This window comes from Balaenoptera ricei, chromosome 9 (assembly GCF_028023285.1).
Source record: "Balaenoptera ricei isolate mBalRic1 chromosome 9, mBalRic1.hap2, whole genome shotgun sequence".
Taxonomy (NCBI): Eukaryota; Metazoa; Chordata; class Mammalia; order Artiodactyla; family Balaenopteridae; genus Balaenoptera; species Balaenoptera ricei.
In genome coordinates this window covers 59,392,495-59,416,909 of record NC_082647.1, presented here as the reverse complement: position 1 = coordinate 59,416,909, position 24,415 = coordinate 59,392,495, and the positions used below count along the sequence as shown (strand labels likewise).

At 34.2% G+C, this 24,415-nt stretch overlaps 1 protein-coding gene across 12 annotated transcripts in view; it reads right to left on the bottom strand.

The window, feature by feature from the left end:
* Positions 1–24,415, bottom strand: part of PPP1R9A (protein phosphatase 1 regulatory subunit 9A) — a 292,981-nt gene that overhangs the window by 112,364 nt on the left and 156,202 nt on the right. For all 12 annotated transcript variants that reach the window (XM_059933861.1, XM_059933860.1, XM_059933865.1 and 9 more), the window contains exons 4-5: positions 21,228–21,348; positions 1,904–2,008 (exon numbers count right to left, since the gene is read on the bottom strand). In XM_059933861.1, coding sequence (XP_059789844.1) covers positions 1,904–2,008; positions 21,228–21,348 — 226 coding nt within the window. The remainder of the gene's footprint in view (positions 1–1,903; positions 2,009–21,227; positions 21,349–24,415) is intronic.

Genomic DNA, 24,415 nt, shown 5'->3' with positions numbered 1-24,415 from the left:
TGATGAATGTTACCAGGATGAAGAAATCACTAGGGGATAGGGAGATCAAGGAGGATTTCTTGAAGGGCAAAGGAGCTAAAATATGTTCCTCAAGATAAGTAAGTTGTAACCAGAAGACAGTATTTTAAACAGAAAGAATGATAGAAAGGCACAAAAACAATAATTCACAAGTCATGTTTGAAGGATGACGACTACACTAGTAAGACTGTACTAGAGCATGAATATAGGGAGAGGTAAGAGATAAGACTGGGGATGAAAGACTTTTAATACCACGATAAGAACTTAGATTCTGCACAGAATGGAGAGAACTTAGATTCTGCACAGAATGGAGGGCCATTGAAGGTTTCTAAAGAAGAGAGGGACATAACGAATGCAGAATTATTATTTCCACCCACAGGTCTTAGTTCTACTACTAGAGTTATGTAGAACGAGTCAATTCCTTTTTCCATGATAGCCCTAAAAACTGCTATTATGTTCTTCCATTAGGGATAAGGATGAGAAGGACAGATTAAAGAAGGGAGAGACTGAAATCATGAAACAGTTAAGCCATTCGCCATCCGTACAAGGCTTGAAATGAGCACAAAATTATGAAGAGAAAGAAAGGGATGGCTATGAGTTCATGTAACTACAAACCTTTTTCCAACTGAGAAATGTGCTTATAAGTTGAACATATTTCTTACTTTATTTCACTTTAAAATTCACTGCAGAGTGTAATGGGCAGCTTCAAAACCAAGTTCTTCACTGACACAGAAAAGTGCTGTCTCAAGAACAGACAGCAATTCTGCAGAGACAATCACATTTACTGAGGGGCTCACCCGTGCAGCTCTGAGAGTACATCAGACAGTTTTCCCTGCACTCTTTCCAATTATTTTACATACTTTTCTTAGGATGATGGGTATTCTTGAAGCATTAAAATAGCGCCCATAGAAGTCATTTAGGTTGTATTCTTTAAACATTCCTTTCATTGTTAAAGGATGTTTTCCAATTGAAAAAGTGTAAATTATAAAACCTAAACCCATGCTTGTGCAACATAAAATATGCTGCAATAAAATCCTAATGTTACTCTCTTTATAGCAATATTAACTAATCGATATTTTCAGAATATTTGGCAGTTTAATTTTGATGATGATAACACTAAAACACTTTCATAATTACACACAGTAAATAATGTCCTCTTATGTGTTCCTTTATAGGATTTATGGAAAAGTATAAGGCATAAGCAATACTATATTAAAAAATAAGTACCCTGTGACCAAATAAAATGGATTTCAAACCTTGACCTTAGTTGGCTCAGGACTACTTTATTTGTTTTCCAAGCTACAAATTTCAGGACCCCAGGGTTGGATATAAATTTAAGGTCCAAAATAATGTACCCTCTGTCCTATTAAGTTGGAAAAGTTATAGTTTACCAAAGATTTGTCCTTCCTGATTCTTTAAAACAATAAAGAGATTTAAAAATGCATTTATTAACCTTAAATCATTCAGCCTGCTTGTCTAGTAACATGTATCATTGGATATATGTATCATCATTTCAATTTCAATTTACTGTATAACTGGTTTTATTGAAAAGATTTGGAGTCTAAATTCATATTTATTGAGAAATTCTGTCTTCCTAGAAATTACTGCTATGTTAGCAATAAGACACACTAACATAGCTTGGTAATTAACCATATTGATTCACACTGTACACTTCATATCTTTGTGTCTTTCTAGAATACTATAATTTTTAGTTTTAAATTACATTTATGAACTAATTACAATAAAGAAGGAAAAATCTTAAACTAAAGGCAAGTTTTTATAGTATTTAGATAAAATTCTTCCTGTAATTATAGGTACAGTTAGAGAGAAAACTAAAATTCAACAAAATATCAAGTAACCAAATTGTATGTCTCAAGCCACATACCTGACATTGCCCTTGGTATTTCTGAGAACTGTTGCAGCAAAATTCTGTGTGACACCCACCAAGCTGATTCCATCCACTTCCACAATCTGGTCATTGACTTGTATTCTTTGGGAAGAGCGAAAAAATTACCCACAATTAGTTTTTCTGATAATATATTATCATTCCCAATAAATGAGTTGACAAAATTGATTTTCAAGATACTCTTATTGCTTCAAAATTTGTCTCCAAGCTCCAGATCTTAGTCAAAAGCTTAATGTTTTTTAAAAATTATTTTGAAAAACAGAAATAAGCAATGATAAGTGGAGAAATTCCGTTTATCCAACATCCATACTCCTATCACAAAGAATTGATAACTGCTAATGGATGACATATTTAAACCATTTTTTAGCCCTTAATAAATCACATAAAACATAACAGATCCAACTGAAATACCCTTTGGGCCTCATACCTAACCCTCATCCCACCTCTCCTCCCCAAGGAAAAATATCACCAGGAATTGCAGGGAATCCTTCCTATTCAAGTTGTACACTTGAATTATGTAATGCTCGTTAAGTGTATGTGTAATGCTCATAAGGGTATCTATATAGGTAGATAGATATACACACGTATATAAATGCACATATACACACACACGCACATACATGAGTGTATGTGCGTGTGCGTGTATATTTATTTATGTCTAGGAGGTATATATAGTATTATTGTAGTTTACCATATAATGCCTTTAAATTTATATACATGTTTTATATATACCATTTTTTATTCCTCAAAATGAAGTTTTTCAATCATGAAGAAATGCAGAAGAAATTAGATAATAAACACTCATGTACCCAACACCCAACTTTATCAAATCCCAGCACTGCAATATTTGAGTCAGATGTTTTTCTAAAAAAAATATTACAAAAAAGCCAAAGCCCCTTTATTATTTGTCTTCAATTCTATTCCCTTCTCTGCTTCTACAGAAGTAACTATCATTAATTTTGATGCTTAGCCTTTCTACTGATGCTTTGAAATAATACATACACTTGAATAGGCACAATATGTGTACATCTTCAGTTTTCAAACGTTATGAAATATACCTCTCTTTCTACAATTTAGTTTTCTTCACTCAACATTATATATGAGATTTATCCATGGTTATAAATACAATTCTAGCGAGTTCATTTTATTTTACTTAATTTAATTTATTAATTTATTTTTTGGATTGGCAGTATTTTTATTCTCTTTTCTGGTAGGTCTAAATAGGAAGCCAACTTAATTCAGAAGTTGGTAAGTGATAACCTAGCTAGTTCATTTTAACAAGCACATAGTATTATCTTTCATGAATATTCTAAAATATATTCATCCATTATTTTGCAGATGGGCACGGTATTGTTTTGAATTTTAGCTATTATGAATACTGATGTAATAACTAGTTTCATATGTCTCCTTACGTACATGTGTGAGTTTCTCCAGGATATATAGCTAGAAACAGAATTTCTGAGTCAAAGAACCACAGGCATTTTCAACTTTAGCAAACTGACACATTTCAGTTCAAAATGCTTATACCAGTGCAAATTCCCAAGAACACTGTAGAGAGGTTCTGAGTCTCCCCACACCCTCACCAATACTTGGTATATTCAGACCCTTTAAATACCACCAATCTTATAATTGTAAAAAGGTATAATGTGATTTTAATTGCATTTCCCTGATTATAGTGCGGTTCAATGTTTTTCCGTAAGTTTGAGTCATAATGTCCCCTTCTGAAAACTGTTAGAACCTGTCTTTTACCAATCTTTGTTGAGTGTTTTTTCTCATAGATTTATATAAGATGTCTTTATCCTGTATACTAACACTTTCTTAATTAAATATGTTGTAAATATCTTTGGCCCAATCTGTAGCTCATCTTTTCACATTTTTGAGGGAAATGGTGGTTTTAAGAACAGTTTTTAAAAATATAATCATATTTTTAATTTTGGCTTTATATTAGGTAGTTTTTATGTTTTGTTTAAGGAATCCCTTTCTGCATCAAGGTTATAAAAACATTCTATATTTTCTTCTAAAGGTCTTAAATTTTGCTTTTCTGCATTTTTAGTTATCTACCTGGAAATAATTTTTTATTATGATATGTGTTAACAATCTTTTTATTTTTTCCAAGTATATAAACAATTGGGTTAACAACATTTAATAGTCCACTTTTTACCCACTGAGTTGTAGTGCTGCCCCTGTCAGGTTTCAAATGTGCATCAATGTGGTTTCTACTTGACTGTCTATTTTTGCACACTTACATTGTTTCATAATTAGTTTTGACATTTCATAGGGTAATTCCCTTTACCTAGTTCATTGTCTTCAAAATTTTCTGAGCTCTTCTTGGGCTTTTTCTCTTCATAGTTTGTTTTGGATTTACTTGCCAAGTTCTCTAAAAACATTTGTTGGAGTTTTAATAAAATTATACTGATTTTTAAGATTAGTTTGGGAAAAACTGAATCTTTATCATATTGATTCTTCCCATCAATAAAAATTAAGTGCTACTATAATTATCTTGAGCAGATGTTGTATATATCACATGTTGTTGCTATGTATTAAGAAAAGTTATTTAAAGCTTGGAAATAAAAATCAAAGGAGAGGCAATATGTTGTTTCAATGTCATGTACATACATTATTAAACAGGCCCAACCAAGGATAATTTGGGGGAATGTATTTTAATTGATCCACTGTTTTTAAAATTGATTAAAAGTCTTAGACATACTAAAGTAGAACGTTAATTTGTAGACTTTTGTCCTAAATAAAATCAGATACTTTTCTTCTGTTATTAAAGATAATCCCGGGCTTCCCTGGTGGTGCAGTGGTTGAGAGTCCGCCTGCCAATGCAGGGGACACGGGTTCGAGCCCTGGTCTGGGAAGATCCCACATGCCGCGGAGCAACTGGGGCCCGTGAGCCACAACTACTGAGCCTGCGCGTCTGGAGCCCCTGCGCGTCTGGAGCCTGTGCTCCGCAATAAGAGAGGTCGCGATAGTGAGAGGCCTGCGCACCGTGATGAAGAGTGGCCCCCACTCGCCGCAACTAGAGAAAGCCCTCGCACAGAAACGAAGACCCAATACAACCAAAAATAAAAAATAAATAAATTTATAAAGATAATCCCATAGGTCATGGTTTATTTCCCTGTAGAATATTAACTGGTTTTGTATCTATCTTAGCAATGTTATTCTAACATTACTTTATTAACTTGCATGTAAATACCTACTCCTAAAATGTTCTTTGAACCACACTTACCATCTCACTGGTCCTCTCATTAATTAGTGAGTTGAATAAAGTCTGATACATGTACGCTTTATATTTATGAAAGTCATCTGTTAAACTCTGAATATTAGCCTGTAATAGCTTTGGAGTTTCCATAAGAGGCCAGAGTGGATTCACAAAACTAATTCAACTGTGTTACCACAGAAATGCATTCATGAACTTTTGTTTGGTCCCCAGAGTTAGTCTAAAGCAGTAATAGAACTTTATCTTTGCTACCATGTTTTTTTCTAATTCAGTACTTTTGACTTTTTTTTTCTTGGCTTTTGGCCATGTTGGTTTTGACCTAGTTTGCACTAAATAGCAGCGACATCATCATCAACAACAACAATAAATAATTCCCCACTGGTAGAAGAAATGACTGGGAGTGTAATTTCATAATCTGACCATTTGAGACTTCTAATGGGATTATGGGAATCTGTTATCTCCCATGTGAGAGAAGGTAAAGAATTTGAGTTGCTATCCTTTAATTTCTTTGTCTATTTGTGAGCTCAAACTATTTCATTAAAAAAATTCATGAACACTAGAAAGCAAAAAGCCCTTTGAATCTTGACCAGTGAGTTTTTTGTTTCTTGGATTACTTAACCTGTTTCTGAAGTTGCAGAACTGAGGCTACAAATCTCTGTGCTGCTGTAATTGAGAGAAACCATGATCTCACTGCTTGCATATGAAGTATGTTCCTAACTTAGAAGGGTATTAATAAACTAAATTATAAAGCCTCTTAAATTAAAGGAGCAATAACCTAATTGCTTCATAGAGAATAAAAAGCACTTTCATAAATCTTATATTTTTGTATCTAATGAGAGTTTAAATGTGCTAGATGTTTAAGAAAAAAAATCCTTCTTGGAGATTCTGCTAGAAGCTCAGAAGTATTTTCATATACGAGACCAAGTTCATGTAATAAAAAAATAATAATAATAAAATAATAATAATAATAATAAAATCTGAACTTCCTAAAATTCTGATACAAATACTGATCAGATAAATTAAGTACCCCTACATAAAGTTTAAAAAGCATAAAAAATATAAAATTGTGTTCAACTAAACTGAATCATAATACTAACAAACTTTTATATCAATGGTAATTATGTTTTATAGAGTGTCAGCTTAAAACATGATTTCCAAGATTCTTAGTTATTTCCAAAACCTTGGTCATAAAGCTTTTAATATATACAACTCTCCTTATGTTAAAATGTTACAAAGTTACTATAACTTTGCATCATGTTAATGAACGTGTTTATCCTTGCACTTTAAGAATATGTAAAAATAGTACACGTGGCTGTAGAAAATTGTATTTGTTAGTCTGATAAATTGCTTGTGTATGATAGGTGATTATTATCAACTTCCTATCTATGAGTGAAGGTTGTTTCTAGAAGGTGGTTAGATAGACTATGAGCTAAATTTAAAATGAGTAATTAAGACTATGCTAACAGCAATAGCGATAGAAAACAAAAATGAGTAGGTAAGGTAAACAGAATGAATTTCTGTTTTTCAAGAAAATGAATAGCAGTTTAGCCCAAAAGTATCAGCCTGTTTTAGCATATGAAAGAACATAATGAAGATCAAAACTTGAGTGTGTGGAGCAAGTTGAGGAAGGTTTAAAGAAGTGATTTTCATTTGCCTTGGTTTACAGCATGTGGGGCCAGAAAGATGCTATAAAATGTGCTGCATTTTGACAAAACTTACTCAGTTTTGAAGGACTTATTCAAAATATAATTTAGAAGAAAAGAGTGTAGTTCTTCTACTACCAGAGTTACACAGAACGAGTCAATTCCTTTCTCCATGATAGCCCTTCATATATTTGAGAACTGCTATTATGTTCCTCCATTAGGGGTAAAGGAAGAGAAGGACAGTGAAGAGAGAGACTGAAATCATGAGACAGTTAAGAAGCCATTTGCCATTTGTACAGTTTGAAATGATAACAGCACAAAATTATGAATGAGAGCTCCTTTTACTGCACATTCTCATCAGCGTTCATGTTGATAGCGTTTTAGATTTTGGCCATTCTAATAGGTATCTAGTGGTATTTCTCATGGTTTTAATTTGCAGTAACTCATAGATTGGAAGAAGAATTCTAATATCATATATCTTATATGGTGCTGGTATCTAGAATATTATAAAGAATAGTTACAACCCAATAATAAAAAGACAAACAACCCAACTTAAAAATAAGTCAAAGAAAAATATTCAAAACCATATGATCTCACTTATATGTGGAATCTAAAAAACAAAACAAACAAACAAAACAAGAAAACCCACCAGCTCACAGATACAGAGAACAGATCGGTGGTTACCAGAGAGTAGGGGATGGGGGATGGGCAGACTGGGTGACGGGGGTTAAATGATACAAACTTCCAGCTATAAAATAAATACGTCATGGGGATGTAATGTACAGGATTGTGACTATAGTTAATAATACTGTAGTGCCTATTTGAAAGTTGCCAAGAGAGTAGATCTTAAAAGTCCTCATCACAAGAAAAAAAAGAAAGAAAATTTTGTAACTACATCTGGTGATGGAATGTTAACTAGACTTATTGTGGTGATCATTTCACAGTGTATACAAATATCAAATCATTATGTTGTACACCTGAAACTAATATAATGTTATATGTCAATTATACCTCAATTTCAAAAAGTGAGCAAAGGATCTGAATAGGCATTTCTCCAAAGAAGTTTCACAAAAGGCAAATAAGCATATGAAGAAGGTGCTCAACATCATTAGCCATCAGGGGAATATAAATCAAAGCTAAAATAAGACCCCTCTTCACACCTACTAAGATGGTTATGATCAAAAGACAGGTAGTACCTGAAACTAACACAAAATTGTTAATCAACTATACTCCAGTATAAAATAAAATTTTTTAAAAAAGACAGATCATAACTTTAAATGGAGCATAACCTATAAAAATATTGATTCACTATGATGTACACCTGAAACTACTATAATATTGTAAATCAACTATATTTCAATTAAAAAAAAAAAAGACAGATTACAAGTTTTCATGAGATGTGGAGAAACTGTAACCCACATAAATTACTGGTAGCAATATAACATGATGCAGTTGCTTTGGAAAACCATCCAGCAGTTCTCCAAAAGGTTAAACATAGCGTTACCATATGACTCAGAAATTCCACTCCTAACTACATACTCAAGAGAAATGAAATCATGGCCACACAAAATTTGTACATGAATGTTCAAAGCAACATTATTCAAGATAGCCAAAAAGTAAAAACAATCCAAATATCCATCAACTGGTGCCAGAATAAACAAAATGTGGCATACGCATTCAATGGAATATTATTTGGCAATAAAATGAAATGAAATTTGATAGGTGCTACAACATGAATGAACCTTGAAAACATTATACTAGTGAAAAAAGTCATCACAAAAGATCACATGTTATATGATTACATTTATATTAAATGTCCAGAAGAAGCAACTCTCTACAGACAGAAAGTAGATTAGTGCCTAGGAGGGAGGAGGGGAGAGATATATTTTTCAAATTTGCACAAAAGTACAATATGAGCTAGCAGTGGCCACACCATGCTAGATAGGATAGTCTAGGGCACTAGTTCCCAAACTGCCTAACTGCAATGGAATAATGGAGCAATTCTGAAAATTAAAGATTCCTCAAGTTGCACCTCCTCCAAAATTCTCACTCAGAAGGTACGGAGTAAAGCACAGGATAGACATTTGTTTTTCAATTTTGTCTATTATGAATAAAGTTGCCATTCACATATAAGTCTTTATGTAGACATACATTTTCATTTCTCGGAAAATACCAACACGTAGAATTGCTGGCTTGAAAGGTTAAGCATACGTTAAACTTTAAAAGAACTGCCCAACTGTTTTCCTAAGTGGCTGTAAAATTTTATGTTCCCACAAGCTATGTAGGAGTGTTCCATTTCTCCACATCCTTGCTAACATTTTATATTGTCAGCATTCTTATCTTTAGCCATTCTAGTAGATGTGGTATCTCACTGCAGTTTTAATCTGTATTCTCTAATGACTAATGATGTTGACCATTTTTTCATATGCTATTGACCATTCATATATTGTTCTCTTCAAAATAACCGTTCAAATCTTTCATCTGTATTTTTAAAATTGAGTTGTGGTTCTTTTTGTTATCGAGTTGTAAGTGTTCTTCATATTCTTGACACAAGTCCTCACATGAATGTTTAACAAATATTTTCTTCTTGTCTACATAGCTTCCCTTTATCATTTCATAACTGTGTCTCTCAAAGAACAAAAGTTTTGATTTTAATAACGTTCAGTTTATCAGTTTTTTCTTTGATGGTCCATGCTTTGAGTCCTGTCTCAAAAATCTTTACTTAATGGTAGGACACAAAGATTTTCACCTATGTATTCTCTTAGAGATTTCATGGTTTGAACTCTTATGTCTAGACCTATGATTAATTTTGAGTTAATTTGTATATGGGGTGAGGTAAGGTTTGTGGTTCAGTTTTTTTGTTTTTCCATATGGATATCTAATTCTTTTTTTAATTTTTATTTTATATTGGAGTATAGTTGATTAACAATGTTGTGTTAGTTTCAGGTGTACAGTGAAGTGATTCAGTTATACACTGAATCTGTATCTATTCTTTTTCAAATTCTTTTCCCATTTAGGTTATTACAGAATATTGGATATCTAATTCTTATAGGACTATTTGTTGATTGTACATTTTACCACTGAATTATCATGGCACTTTTATTGAAAGTCACCTGACTATATCTGTCTCAATCCTTTCCTTACTTTCTATTTTACTTCACTGATCTCTGTTTCTATTTTTATACCAATATCACATGGCCTTGGTTACAGAAGTTTTGTAGTAAGTCTTGAGAAAGGTAAGGTTAGTCCTCTAACTTTATTCTTTTTCAGAATTGTTATTCTAGGTCCTTCGCATTTCCGTATGCATTTTGGAACCAGCTAGTCAATTTCTACCAAAAAAAAAAAAAAAAGAAGTCTCCTGAGATTTTTATTGTATTTCTTTGAACCTACAGATAAATATGGGGACATCTGACTTCTTAACAATGTTAAGCCTTCTATTCTATAAACACTGTTAAGTCTCCATTTATGTATTTAACCAAATATCACATTACCATCAATCCCTAATATCATCTCAACGCTTTTCATTTTTATCCAACAACATCCTCACATAACTAGAAGCTCTAAGATAAGCCATACCCTGAAAAGACTGTTCACATTTGTGCTTTTGTACCTTTTACAAAATATTTGCCAAAAATCCTTTCTCTACCCTCTCAAAAGCCTTCTCCTAAAGGCCCAGCTCTTCTCTTTGAGGAATTATCTGCTTATCCAAGCCTAATGATTTTTTTCATTCTTGAACCTCTTCTAGATCTTGTATTTTATACCTCCACCTAATGTTGCATGCTACCAGATATTGTTTGATACTCCTTTTTTAATTTTTTTGGATTTTTAAATTGAACTCTAGTTGATTTACAATTTTGTGTTAGTTCCAGGTGTATAGCCAAGTGATTCAGTTATATATGTAGATAGATAGATAGATAGATAGATAGATTTAACAATGAATCCAGGGATACACCATATACATAACATGATGACAAACAATTAAACACAAATGCATGTTCTACAGTCTATTACATTTAAGAGTACAGAGGCCAAGAGTTCAGCTGGGATCAACTAATGGCAGTTAAATGGTTTCATTGAGGAACTGGACACTAAGCGTAGCCTTGAAGTAGAAGGTAATAAAATGTTGAGAAAAATATGATTCTGGGTAGGGTGAAGAGGATGAAAGGAAATGTGGCAGTAAGAAAAAAACCTGAACCTTGGAACGCTCAGATCTAAATTTCAATCCCAAAGCTTTCACTTACTGATAATCTAAAAGAAGTCCCAACTGCTGTTTCCTCATCTCTATGTTGTTAATATTGTTAAATTTGTGTGATGTAGGGAAACACAGAAGGGAATTACTGAAAGATAGAAAAAGAAAAGAAGGAGAAAGTAGATGGCAGACTGGGAGTGAAAGTTTCTGCAAAGGAGCCTTGGAAAGAGAGAAAGAAATCTGAGGTAAAGTAAACCCAGACCTAGCCTCCTATCTTGCAAGCATAGTGAACGTTAAGAATGAATAAGGGAGATGGATGGCTTGAGCTATAGAGTCCCAGACCTTGGTAGTAAACAACTCCAAATTTACAAAACCAGAAAAGCAATGAGTATTTGAAGAAAAGATGATGGATTGGGGGAAAAATGCCACTTAAAATGCACACCATTACCAATAAGGTAGAACAAACTTACAACCATTTTCCTGATACTGGATGGGGGTTAGAAAGGGATATCCTATTTAAATGTATGTAGCGTGCAAAATATTAAATGTAAATTAATGATACTATACCTATTACAGCAAAATTTTAAAATGTGTAATTGATAGTCTCTTTCTTTACAATGCATTTTGATTGTTTTATTTCAGCAAAAGTTTATTTATATGCTTTCACTCATTTACCTCACACCACAGTTTTCTTAATCCTGTTTTCTATAAAACCTTAAGTTTCTTCAACTATGAATTCCTGAAACAATTAATCCTTAGTTTAGATAGAAAAGGTCTACTATAACTACCATGTATGCTGGTTGTAAAGATCAGCAAAAATCGTATGTAAAAGGATTAGTGCAGGGCTTCCCTGGTGGCGCAGTGGTTGAGAATCTGCCTGCCAATGCAGGGGACACGGGTTCGAGCCCTGGTCCGGGAAGATCCCACATGCTGCGGAGCAGCTGGGCCCGTGAGCCACGATTACTGAGCTTGCGCGTCTGGAGCCTGTGCTCCGAAACAGGAGAGGCCGCGATAGTGAGAGGCCCGCGCACCGCGATGAGGAGTGGCCCCCGCTTGCCACAACTAGAGAAAGCCCTCGCACAGAAATGAAGACCCAACACAGCCATAAATAAATAAATAAATAAATAAATAAATAAATAAATAAATAAAATTTAAAAAAAAAAAAAAAGGATTAGTGCAGTAACTGACATATCATACAGCCTTAATATACTGCAGTTTTAGTAGTTATTACTTTGACTCAGATGTGCAAGGAGGCTGGGGAAGGAAACTAACAGAGACAATAATGTACTTTTCCTGAGTAAAGTAGAGAGTATGTACTTAAGAAATAACACTGGTATCCAATGTCAACAAGATCCTGGGTTATGACTGGCAAAAAATGGGAGAGCAACTATATGCTGTTATTCAGAAGGGCTGCACAAACAAAGTGACAGTGGCAGAAGAATAATCTTGGGACCAGGATAAGGATAAACTGGGAAAGATCAGCTGAAAGAAGCCCACAGACACAAGGAATAAGAGAAAGACCTGGCCCAGAGATGTGGCCCAGAGAATGAACACAAAAGAAGAATCTGAGGGACATTCCAAAGGAAAAAAATATACAATACAATAAAATATTAATGAGTAAAATGAATGAAAGAATAAAAGATGACTAGAAAGTTTACATCTAAAGTGATGAAAAACAACACAGAAAACACAGGTTGTTCATATCAAGGGAAAGAAAAAAGAATAAGGAAAAGAGGAATTAAATTTCTTTTATGATGAATTTGAGATAAAAATAACATATACATGAAATAAATGAATAGGTCTACATGCACTGAGACTGGAATACAAAGGGAGTAATTTATATAGTCATTTATAAAAATCAGTTCATTGGCTGAATACAAAAATGAGGTCAAGAAGCTCAGCTTGGAAGAGAAGCATTCTTACAACGCAGGGTGAAAAACCGGAGGATCTATATAGAAGGAGAACCTGGAAAGCCTCTCTTTCTCTCTCTCACAAACACACACACACACACACAGAGAGACACACACACACACAGAGACACACACACACACACATACACCAACAAAAACAAAGAAACAAAAAAATCAAGGAAAGGGACATGGATCTCATTAGAAATAAATGACTATAATGACACTGAGAAGTTTAAGATGAGGTCTAAGAAAAGGTTACTTGGATGTCTCAAAAAGTAGGTAAATAATTTTTAAAGCAATAAATTTGACAGAACATTAAGGCTCGAAACTAAATACAGAATTTTACTGTGTTAAGTTTAAAGTTGCACTTTAAATCTGTTTATTGGACTTGATCATTTTTGTTATAAGAGTGGGGGAGTAGAGGAGAAAGTTCCTTACAGTTAAGAAGTAAAGCCAGTTGGTATGGACCACTTATTTGTAAAGATTAGCACTAAAAGAACAAATGATAACACAGTTGTAAAAAAGGCAACAGGAAAAAAGCACACTGAAAATAATTTATAAAAAAAGAAAGAAATACAAGCATCCAGTAAACATCTTAAAAGATGCAAAAACAAGAAATTATCAAATTATTCAAGATTTTATAACACAATATTCAATCTTAATCTTAAGGGTGCAGTAGATTACTCTTCAACACACTCCTGGGGAATACAAATTGAACAACCTTTCTGAAGGGCAGTTTAGCAATGTGTTTCTAAAGCATTTAAAATGTAATGCACTCTGACATAGTAATTCCGCTCCAAGGAAGTACTTTCAAAGAAATAATCAGAGATATTCACAATGATTTTTATATAAAAATGCTAACCTGATCAATACCTTGAAACAACATACTAGTATAACAATATGAACAATAAATGGTTCATATATATGATACTACAGCATAATATATCCTTAGATATATTCTATTGTTAGAAAAGTATTTAGTAATGTTATATAGTATAACATATTATTTGAGCATAGGCTCTGGAATAAGATATCCTAAGTTCATAGCCAGGCTCTGCCACTTATTTGCTGTGACTATATAAGAGGAGCCATTGTTCCTTATATCTAAAACAGAAATAACAATAATTTTATATATTTAATCAGGGTTATTAGAGGGATTAAATAAGATACAAAATATAAAGAACACAGCATATTGCCTGACATATAGTAAGCGCTCAACAAATATTATCTTGATGAATAAAATGTACAAAAGCCCATAAAGCTATATATTCACTGATTTTAATCTCGTTAAGTAAGTAAACAAAGGCATATTCACAGAAAAAACTCTGGAAGAAAATTCACCAGCAGGATTTTAAGAGTGGTCAACTCTACATGGTGGGATTACATGAGATTTTTATTTTCTTCTTTACGTTCTTCTACATTTTCCAAATTTTCAACCATGAACATGTATTACATTTATAACTCCAAAATGTTCTCTAAAATTAGCACATGCTTATTTGACAACTGATGATGGCATTTTACAGTGACTGTGGAAATAGTCTAAAAAGTTTTCCTCTAGACAGAAGCATTATAGTCCCTTGTTCTTTATTAAAGATGCATATGTGAATAACCATAAAATAACTAGACTAAAGGTTCTGGACTCAAAGATCTATAATCTCTAACCCAAAGCCAAAAAGACATTTTCTCAAAAAGGTAACAGATGGGAGAACTCATACAAATGGTTTTGAGCTTCTGTTTTTCAATAGAAATTTTACAATGTTTATCATATACAATTAACTTAAGCAGAAAATAAACAATATTGATATTTATATTATAGCACTTCCTAATTTTCTTAATTCATCTGTGTCAATGTCCTTATGTTCATGCACATCCATGAGTCTAAAATTAGAAAAAAAATCTGGAAAAAGTTCTAAATGGAAAAAAAAACCCTGTCAACCTAGAATCCTATACACAGAGAAAATATATTTTAAAAACTAAAAGGTGAAATAAAGACTTGTTCAGATAAACAAAGCTGAAAGAATTCATCACGAGCAGACCTGGTGATATAAAGGACGTCCCTTAGGGAGAAGAAAAGTGATGCTAGGTGGAAATACGGATTCCACAAAGGAATGAAGAACACTGGTACTGGGCTTCCCTGGTGGCGCAGTGGCTAAGAATCTGCCTGCCAATGCAGGGGATACAGCTTCGAGTCCTGGTACTGGAAGATCCCACACGCTGCGGAGCAACTAAGCCCATGCGCCACAACTAATGAGCCTGCGCTCCAGAGCCCGCGAGCCACAACTACTGAGCCTGCATGCCACAACTACTGAAGCCTGCATGCCTAGAGCCCATGCTCTGCAACAAGAGAAGCCACCGCAATGAGAAGCCCGCACACCACCATGAAGAGTAGCCCCCGCTCTCCTCATCACTTCAACTAGAGAAAGCCTGCACGCGGCAACAAAGAACCAATGCAGCAAAAAAAAAAAAAAAAAGAACACTGGTACTGGTCACTGAGAAGACAGAAGATAGTCGAGCTTTAAAGCATTCCATGCAACAGGAAGAGTGGCAACAGACATTTGACTGAATTTGCTCTCTGCATTCAGAGCCCAGTGTAAGAAAGGAGCATCCCACAACTAAATTGCAGGTTTCTGATCCTACATAATTCTTCCTGCCTGCCTTAATACAGCAAGCATTAAGGGGATGAAGAGAGCTCAATATTATTTGATTATTATTTTCATTAAAAGGGTATTAATTTTTAAAACTTTTTTTCTCATTTCAAAGTGATAAATTCATTACAGAAAGGATTTGAAAATCTGATACAAAATTAAAACAAGGAAATAAAAGCCACCTTTAAATTAGAAAAGAGGGAGGCAGGGAGGGAGGGAGGGAAGTTCTACAGAGTTTGCTATTTTATTTGAAGGGCATTTCAATTTACTTTTTAGAGGTAAGTTGTGTGGTGATTAATGTGGAGACAAACTCAAGAAACTGTAAAAATGAGCATAAGAAGGAGGAGACGTAGAAACGATTGGACAGGGATGACAGGAATAAATAATATCGGTTACAAAAAAGGGCACCTGTTCAGGGTTACTGCTACCATGGACTGACCCTACAAACCACAAGGTCATGAACCAGCAGGCTACTTACTACATAAGTGGTTATTACGGTAGGGAAAAGTTTTTTGGCATCTGATACCCACTTTGCTTGAATCTCTTACCCTGAGAGAAGGTAACTTTTAGATGCAACCTCACTAGTAGTAGTTGATAATACCTCTCAAATCTTGGTTCATAATCAGAAGCACAGAAAAGACAAAGGATGAGTCCTGGTGGTAAAAATTAAATGGACGGCTCTCTGCATTAGACCACCCCAGAGTAGAAAGAATACAGATAACAGACTTTCCAAAATTTTTCCAGAATAGCAGAGGAAATAGCCTGTTTTTCCCTGGGAACACTGTCTACTGGAATGGAATTTACAGGAAGGTAGCTGGCTAGTTTGTAAAAGGCATCTAGTCCTGGCCATTTCTTCAACGTTTCCATGCGCTCATAAACACACGTGTGCGATACGACTGCTCTTCCACCTCAGTCCGATGTTTCTGAAATCCCTCAATTCTGAATCTAAAAACCAGAATCAGTGGGGGTAAGGCTAGTAAAAATATCTAAGTTGGAGTACTCTGGAGTTTGTTTAATGTTATTGGGTAGTTATTTATTGACATGACATATCTGGGATGGGGAAACAAAAACAAAAATCCTACCTCACGGGGCTTATGTCAGCAAAGCAACCAAGGATGAATGAAAAGGAAACAAGCTGGAGCAACATTAACGCTGGACAACAGAGAGTTTTCGCCAAAATGCTAGGCAGCAAAGTGTTAAATGCGTATGAAAATACATATCATAGCAGTAATATCCCCAAACTCTCTAAGGGGTGAAGACGCTTAATTAGAAGAGTGACAAAAGAGTGTGTGTGCAGAGAGGAAACCACTGACTAAGGAATTAGGATATATGGACACAATGAAAACAGAAGTTCCCATTCAGGGCTGTCCCAGGCTTGAGGATACCTCATGGGGACACACAGGTCCTGCAAGGAGGGAGAGTTTGCTGCAGAGTAAGCAGAAGAATAGGACTCTTCATCTGTTTTATATGTTAGTGTTACCAGAAAGATTGTCCAAAATGATTAAAATCGTTTAAACCAACACGTGAATGAGGATAAACTACATTGCACCTTAAGTTCAAATTTGATTAGCTTTTCCAAAAAACTGAAAAATAAACAGAACAGTGTTCTAAAATGACAGTGTTCTCAAGCAAAAGCTTGAGAAAAAAACATAAGGACCCAGAAACAAAGCAGATTTTAAATGCATTTTCAATTTGCCTCTTTAGCCCAGCATTATTAACATCTTTTGTCAGTTACCATCCACATGATTTATTCTACTATCAGCATTTTCAATTGTGCTATTATAAAATTCATTTTGCTTTATAGATTCATTAAAGAGGACTGGAGAAATAATTAGTGTGTTAAAGTGTCCTGTGTACATTCATAAAATTATGGCAGCAAAAACTAATGGTTAATATATTTAGCGTTATTTTAATAAAAATTTAGAACTAACACAGAAAGTGTAAATGGCTATCATGCCACTCAGCTAAATTACAAGATAAACTATAAGAGGCAAAGTAGCCAAAAAAAAAAAGGAGGAGAAGAAAAGAGCAGAAAAAGAAAAATGTTAGGTCCCAGTACTAAATGTCTTGAAAGAGATTAAAGCACAGGTATTCACTCATTCAACAAATATTTACTGAGCACCCCCTACGTTTCAGGTGTCATATGAAAAGATACAGACAGATGTGAATAGACATTTAGAATGTTAAGACATCATATCAAATAATAAGGAAGACTCAAAACTTTTTAACTATACTAGATGACTCCGGAGATAAATATCCATGGCAAATTTTTAGAAGTACTCAAAATGTGATGAGTTTATGAGACATTTGGAAGGGGTAAAAGCAACACAACAAAAATGGCTTCTTGTATTGTGGGTGGGACGGGCAGAGGAGGGAGAAAAGAATTTCTCTATATACCTGTTTATTTGACATACCCTCAAGGAAGTTTGCCCAGATCTGAGATTAAATTGAAATCATTTTCTTAAGTAAAGAAGAGTTATTAAGAAGCTAGAAGCAAGCTAGAAAGCTATAATACAGACTCAATCTTTTAAAGCTAAAAGGAACATCTAACCCAGAACTTTAATTCTGTCCACAACTAAGGTCTGAAGAGTAACTTTCCCAAGGCCATATGGTGATAATTTTATTAATTTTAGTTGCAGTTTAAAATATATAAAATATTACATATTCCCTATACAAAATTAAATATTCCATATTAGATGAAATTTTAAAAAAACCACACAGGGGCTTCCCTGGTGGCGCAGTGGTTGAGAATCTGCCTGCTAATGCAGGGGACACGGGTTCGAGCCCTGGTCTGGGAAGATCCCACATGCCACGGAGCAGCTGGGCCCGTGAGCCACAACTGCTGAGCCTGCGCGTCTGGAGCCTGTGCCCCGCAACGGGAGGGGCCGCGATAGTGAAAGGCCCGCGCACCGCGATGAAGAGCGGTCCCCGCACCGCGATGAAAGAGTGGCCCCCACTTGCCGCAACTAGAGAAAGCCCTCGCACGAACCGAAGACCCAGCACAGCCAAAAATAAATAAATAAATAAATAAATAAAGTAAAAAAACCACACAGACTAGAGTCATTCAACACTTTGGTGTATATTAAATCCAGGTTTTCTGAGAGAGAGAAAGAGAAAAAAGAGAGAGACAGAGAGAGATGGGGGCGAGGTGGGGGGAGTGATGAAAAGAATAGAAAACACATCCAGACAAGAATGGCATTATACTAATCATACTGTTTTGTAAATCCTTAATACAATATCTTTCTATATCAGTAAGTATACATAACAAAACTTTAAAAAATTATTGACTGCAGGCAGCAACCAAGTGTTCCTTTTGTAGTTTTTTAATACTGATACCTTTTAAATAGCAAACACTAAAATGCTGTGCAAATGAGCATACCCATAATGGTCGTAATAATAGTGTAATAATTTATTGAGTTGGCCCAAAAGTTCATTCAGGTTTTTCCATAATATCTTACGGAAAACCCGAATGAACTTTTGGGCCAACCCAATAAAAGATGTGAACACTGCCATAGGTGCAATATTGTGACCACTTATTTTCAAATACACACACAAACACACAGTCAATTTTCGTATAAAATGAAAGGTATGGAAAAGATCTCTAAAGTCCCTCTGACCACCAAAATCTTATGATTCTGTACTTATTTCATACATCTTTCTATAGTTTTTCATAAGACTTCCCATAATAACTATTTTTAATAAATTTCAAGCTTATGCCTACTTCAGTCAAGAACAGCTTCATAAACAAACAGCACTGTGGAAGGTTTTTTATTTAGATATGTTTATTTAACGCATACAACAATCCTGCAATGTAGAAACCTGAAAATTAAGTAATTTGTTCAATATCCCTTAGCTGTTAAGTAGAGGGTATGAAATTAAGACTCCTGGTCACATGATCCCAAAGATTCTGCTCATTTCATTACATCAAGTTGTCTTTTTTAATATATTCACTGAGGCATTTATTAAGCATCTATTATAACAACAGCAGGATTACTGTACTAGGTAAACATTCATTTAGAAGGATTGAGGAAATGCACACTGGGACTGATAAAGCAAAGTTCTCATATCAGTGTAAATATTATAACTACACAGGAGAACAAATCAGTAAATAGGTTAATAGAAAACAAACCTAATTTAAAAAATGAGTGACAGAAAAACAAATAGTTCTGAGTTTAGAACAACGGGAATTGACTAACTGATGAATACAAAATTCTCTACTTTTTTGTTTTTTAATCAATTTGTAGTTTGGTTTGGCTTTGTGGCTCATTTACTTAAGAGAGGTGATTTATAATAATTTATTATGTTTGAATATTAACAGTAAGAATTATTTCCTATCACTTTAGAATGACTTAAGTTTTTCATAAAGCATGAAGAGAAAAGATACAGATTTTACAAACATATTTTAGCTCACTTGGAAGAAAGGTTCTAAATTAATAATAGGAAATATTTACTACTACCATTATATAATTCATTGAAGGGGCAAAGAGGTTATTTCCTTAACTACCTTGAAAAGGAGGAAGACTTAATAAGTTACTTTTAAACACAAAATATTAATATCCCACTTTCTTTGTTTTAAGTGTGATAAACATTCAGTCAGCTGAACATTCAGTCAGCTGAACATTCACTCAAAACATTCATTTCAGACCCTCTCTGTTCAAGTGTTATGGGAGTACAAATAAGGCTACTGGCTAAGATGTGGTCCCTAACCGCATAGAAAGAGATGGTACTGAAGGTGTGGCTTTCTATTTAAATAAATCAATTTAGTTCCTCTTGGGAAACATCGGTGTATATAAATATGTTTTTTAAATTATGAAACAAATAATACAACTATTGGTCTCATTGGAGATTCACAAATGATTTTCAACATGGTTTATTATTTCTGGATAAGCTGGTTGAGTGATACATACTTAAACCTTGAAAAAAATCAAAGCCAGTTATTCAATGTTCCTAAAAAAAATAAGATGACATTTCTTTGAATTTAGCACTCATATTTTTGAGTCTACTTTTATTTCTATTTCTGTTTCAGCCCCAACTTGATGCATCAGGAGCCTAGGGTCAGGATTAATCAAATCTTTAAAGATAGTTGTAGCTTGAGATGATGAAAGCTAAGACATAAAACAATGACCATCAGATGCTCTGGTGTGCATTCAAATTACCCAAGGTGGATGTTTAACCCTCTCCTAGAGATTTTATTTCCAGATTTAGGTGGCACTCAAGAACCTGTGTTTTTAGACAGAACACATTTTGAGAGACACTGATCTCCAGAATTACCATCATTGCAGAATTAGTTCCTATTTTCCCTCCTACCTCTGTCATTTTCAGAAGTGCCAGAACTATTATTATTTGTTTTGATATCTCTGAAGTGAAAACTATATGCTGATCTCCACAGTACATATTCTTAAATGATACACATCCATAATTCTGCTCACCTTCACTGGCTAGATAGATGAATGGATAGATACAAAGGTAGACAGACATAGATAACAGATCCATCCACCTATTTATCTAATATACATTAAAGAAATGTATTCTGCCTGCAAATCAGAAAGTAATTCAAGTGTTTCAACATTTTCCACATCTGAGACACACTCTGAAATTCTGTTCTAAAAAGTCAAAAGAAAGCTACCATTGAAAGAAATTCCCAGAAACATTTCCTAGGAGATTTGAGTTATTAACAACAGTAGTTGGCTTACCTGCCATCTCGCTGAGCAGCACCACCTTCCGTCACTGTCTTGACAAATATTCCCAGCTTTTCAAGTCCAGCATCTGCTCCAACACCCATTCCAATAATACTTATACCAAGTCCATCCTCATCTATGAAAAGGAAAAAAAAAAAGAAACAACCTAAGTTTTACACTCATCCACAATTAGCTGCTGAGATCTATTTGCTGCTTTTAATTTTGTTCTTTGTGAACTATGTTGATATGCTTCCTTTGACAGAAATTTTATTCTATGCTGGGGAGCAAAGATGTCAAATTAGACCCCTCAAAAGGCTCATTAGTTTAGTCTCATTTTACTACTGCCAGTGGCTCTTCCATTGTGATCCCTCAAAAAGGTAATAATTTGGTTATTGAGCAATCAATCAATCTGCCTGACTAAATAATATAATATTTTTAAGCACAGACCATACATACTCAAACATATATATATATTATTTAAATAAATGTGATCATAATATATCTGGAATTTCCCCTTTATTTATGCAGTCTTCTTTTCTTTTTTACTTGGTCCATATTCCCATTCATGTTAATAAGATGGTATGTGTCTCTCAGTACTTTCCTCTGTCCTACTATACAAGCATATAAATGTATCATCAGATACGATATATACATTATATGCATATAATTAAATATACATATTATATATGGCTTAATTTTCCTTCTTATTTTCTTTACACAAACAAGATCATATTATACCTACTTCTCTCTGTAGCTTACTTTTCTAATCCAATGATACTTCATGGATATCAACTTACATAGCCTTAAATCACTTATAATGCATAATATTTCATGGTGAGAAGCTGTCGTAACTTATCCAACCATTTCTCTACTAACAGGCATTCACTTTCGTTTCCATTTTATTGGACCTTTGAACAATACTGACAAACACGTTTTTTAATTCACTTACAAATCCATACTTCCAATTCTTCTCTCTGTGAATGCATATATTTTAACATTAATGAAATAAAAGATACACTATTTGCATTCCACATTTTTTGGTTAACATTCAAAGTTATTTTCTGATAGCCTCAAAGTCTTTATAATAATGGTGTATTAGCTGCATAAAAAATAGATGGTATTAGCTAGTCAGCAGTGGTGGATTGTTAAAGGAAAACGGGCTCATGAGCTCAATAGAATACTTGATGCTTTTAAAAGCCTTTTTAGCAATAACCTTTAATTTGCTAAGTATTCTCAACTAGTAATTTTTTGAGTAAGGTTCATCTCATTGATTATTAGTTACTGACAGCTTCTGCTTTAAGTATTTCTAAGTACAACTCATAATCCTACATCTTTATTCTACATATGTTTAAAAATATGTCATTTGGCAAAAGTGATGTGTTTGCTCAGCTGTGTGCTAAAGAAAGCTATGTAGAGTGCTCTCCCTGGAGGAAACGTTTGATGTGATCCCCAGCTGAAGGCACGTCCTCATTGATTCTAGGCATAGGTATCTACTATGAGAACTGCTGACTAAATGAGTGATCACTGGAGACTTTCCTTCCTTCCTTACATTTAGAATATTTGCACACGTCATTTCCCATATTTATTACATTCTAATCGTTTCCCCAGTATAGATATTCATGTTCATCAAGAGGCATTCTTCTGCTAAAACCTTTTCTACATTCATTACAGTTTTAGAGTTTCTCCCCAGAATGAGTTTTCTTATGCACATGAAGGTTAGATCTGTGCAAAGGCTCTTCCTCATTGATTACATGTATAAAGTTTCTTCTCTCCCACATGAATTCTCTTATGTTTATAAAGGTTAGCTGTATTGCTGAATTATTGCACATATTCATCATATTCATAGGGTTTCTCTAGAGTGTGAATTTGTTCATGTTGATAAAGGGATGAATGATGACCAAAAGCCTTCCCAGTGTTTACATTCAAAGAAGTTTATTTTTCTTCCTCCAGTGTGTTTGCTCTTGTGTAGTTTAAGAGATGATCTCTGTAGACTTTTCCACATTGAAAAATGTCATAGGGTTTCTCTCCTGTATGAAATCTCTGATGTATATTAAGTATTAGCTGAATTCTTATTCATATTCATTGTATTTATAGGACTTTTTCTTCATTATGAATTATCACGTGTCAAGCCAATGTTGAGTTCCCATACTCAGTATATTGAAAGGGCTCCCCTCAAATGTTGATTCTCTGTACTATCATGCCATTAAATATAATTGTTACTTCCTGCAAATAACCTGCATGAAAATTATATCTGAGTTTTTAAATCCATTTTCCCTGCCTGGACTCAGGCTTTAGTAAAATTATCTTCCTTCCTTCCATAGCTCCTCTTGATGCTCTAACTGGAAAATTACTCAGATTTGCAAAGCTGAAAACCCAACTGTGGGCAAAACTATTATATTAGCTTGAGCCATCCTCAATTCCATTGCAGACCATGTGAAAGACATGGTGATAACCGAAGGAAAATTAAAGAAAGAGTATGATCAACCCACAGAGACCAGGTGACTAATCTTATCTCTGTACAGCTTCTCTGAGATGTCAAGCATGGGTGAAGTCCAAGCCACAACTTCAAGGCCCTGATTCTTGTGGTTGCACCATCAAGAACCCAGTAGCCATCCTGTCTTCCTCTGTATATACTCTCCTAGGAACAGGCAGAGCACTAAGTATGCAAAGCAGCCAGGACAAGATGGAAAAGACTATAAGGCTGTGTTAGGAAGATGTTATCACCACCCTCTGGAGCTCAGAGCTTATTTTCTCTACCAGGAAAAAAAAAAACCTCATGTTAAGTTCAGCATTCCCCTCATTGCTAGTGAGATTTGAGCTTGTATTCATATGAACTTGGGCCATTAGATTTCCTCTGAAGTAAAGTGCCAATTTTTCTAATGAGTTTTGCCTGACTCTTTTTTTCTCATCATTTCCGAAGACTCTTAGAATATTACAGCTATTAACTCTATGTCATCTATAATGAATATTTCCCCCTTCATATGTATCACTTATCTCTTGGCTTTGTTTGACAATATTGCCTTTAAGAGTTTAAAATTTTGGATGAGTGAATTGGTCCATCTTTTCTTTTATAATTTCTGATTTTCCATTTTGGTTAAGCCCCTCCTCCCACAAGCCCAGATGATAAATGTAGACATAAATTTTCATCAAATATCTTTGTCATTTTTAATATTTTATTATTTAATTCATGTAGAGTTTTTATA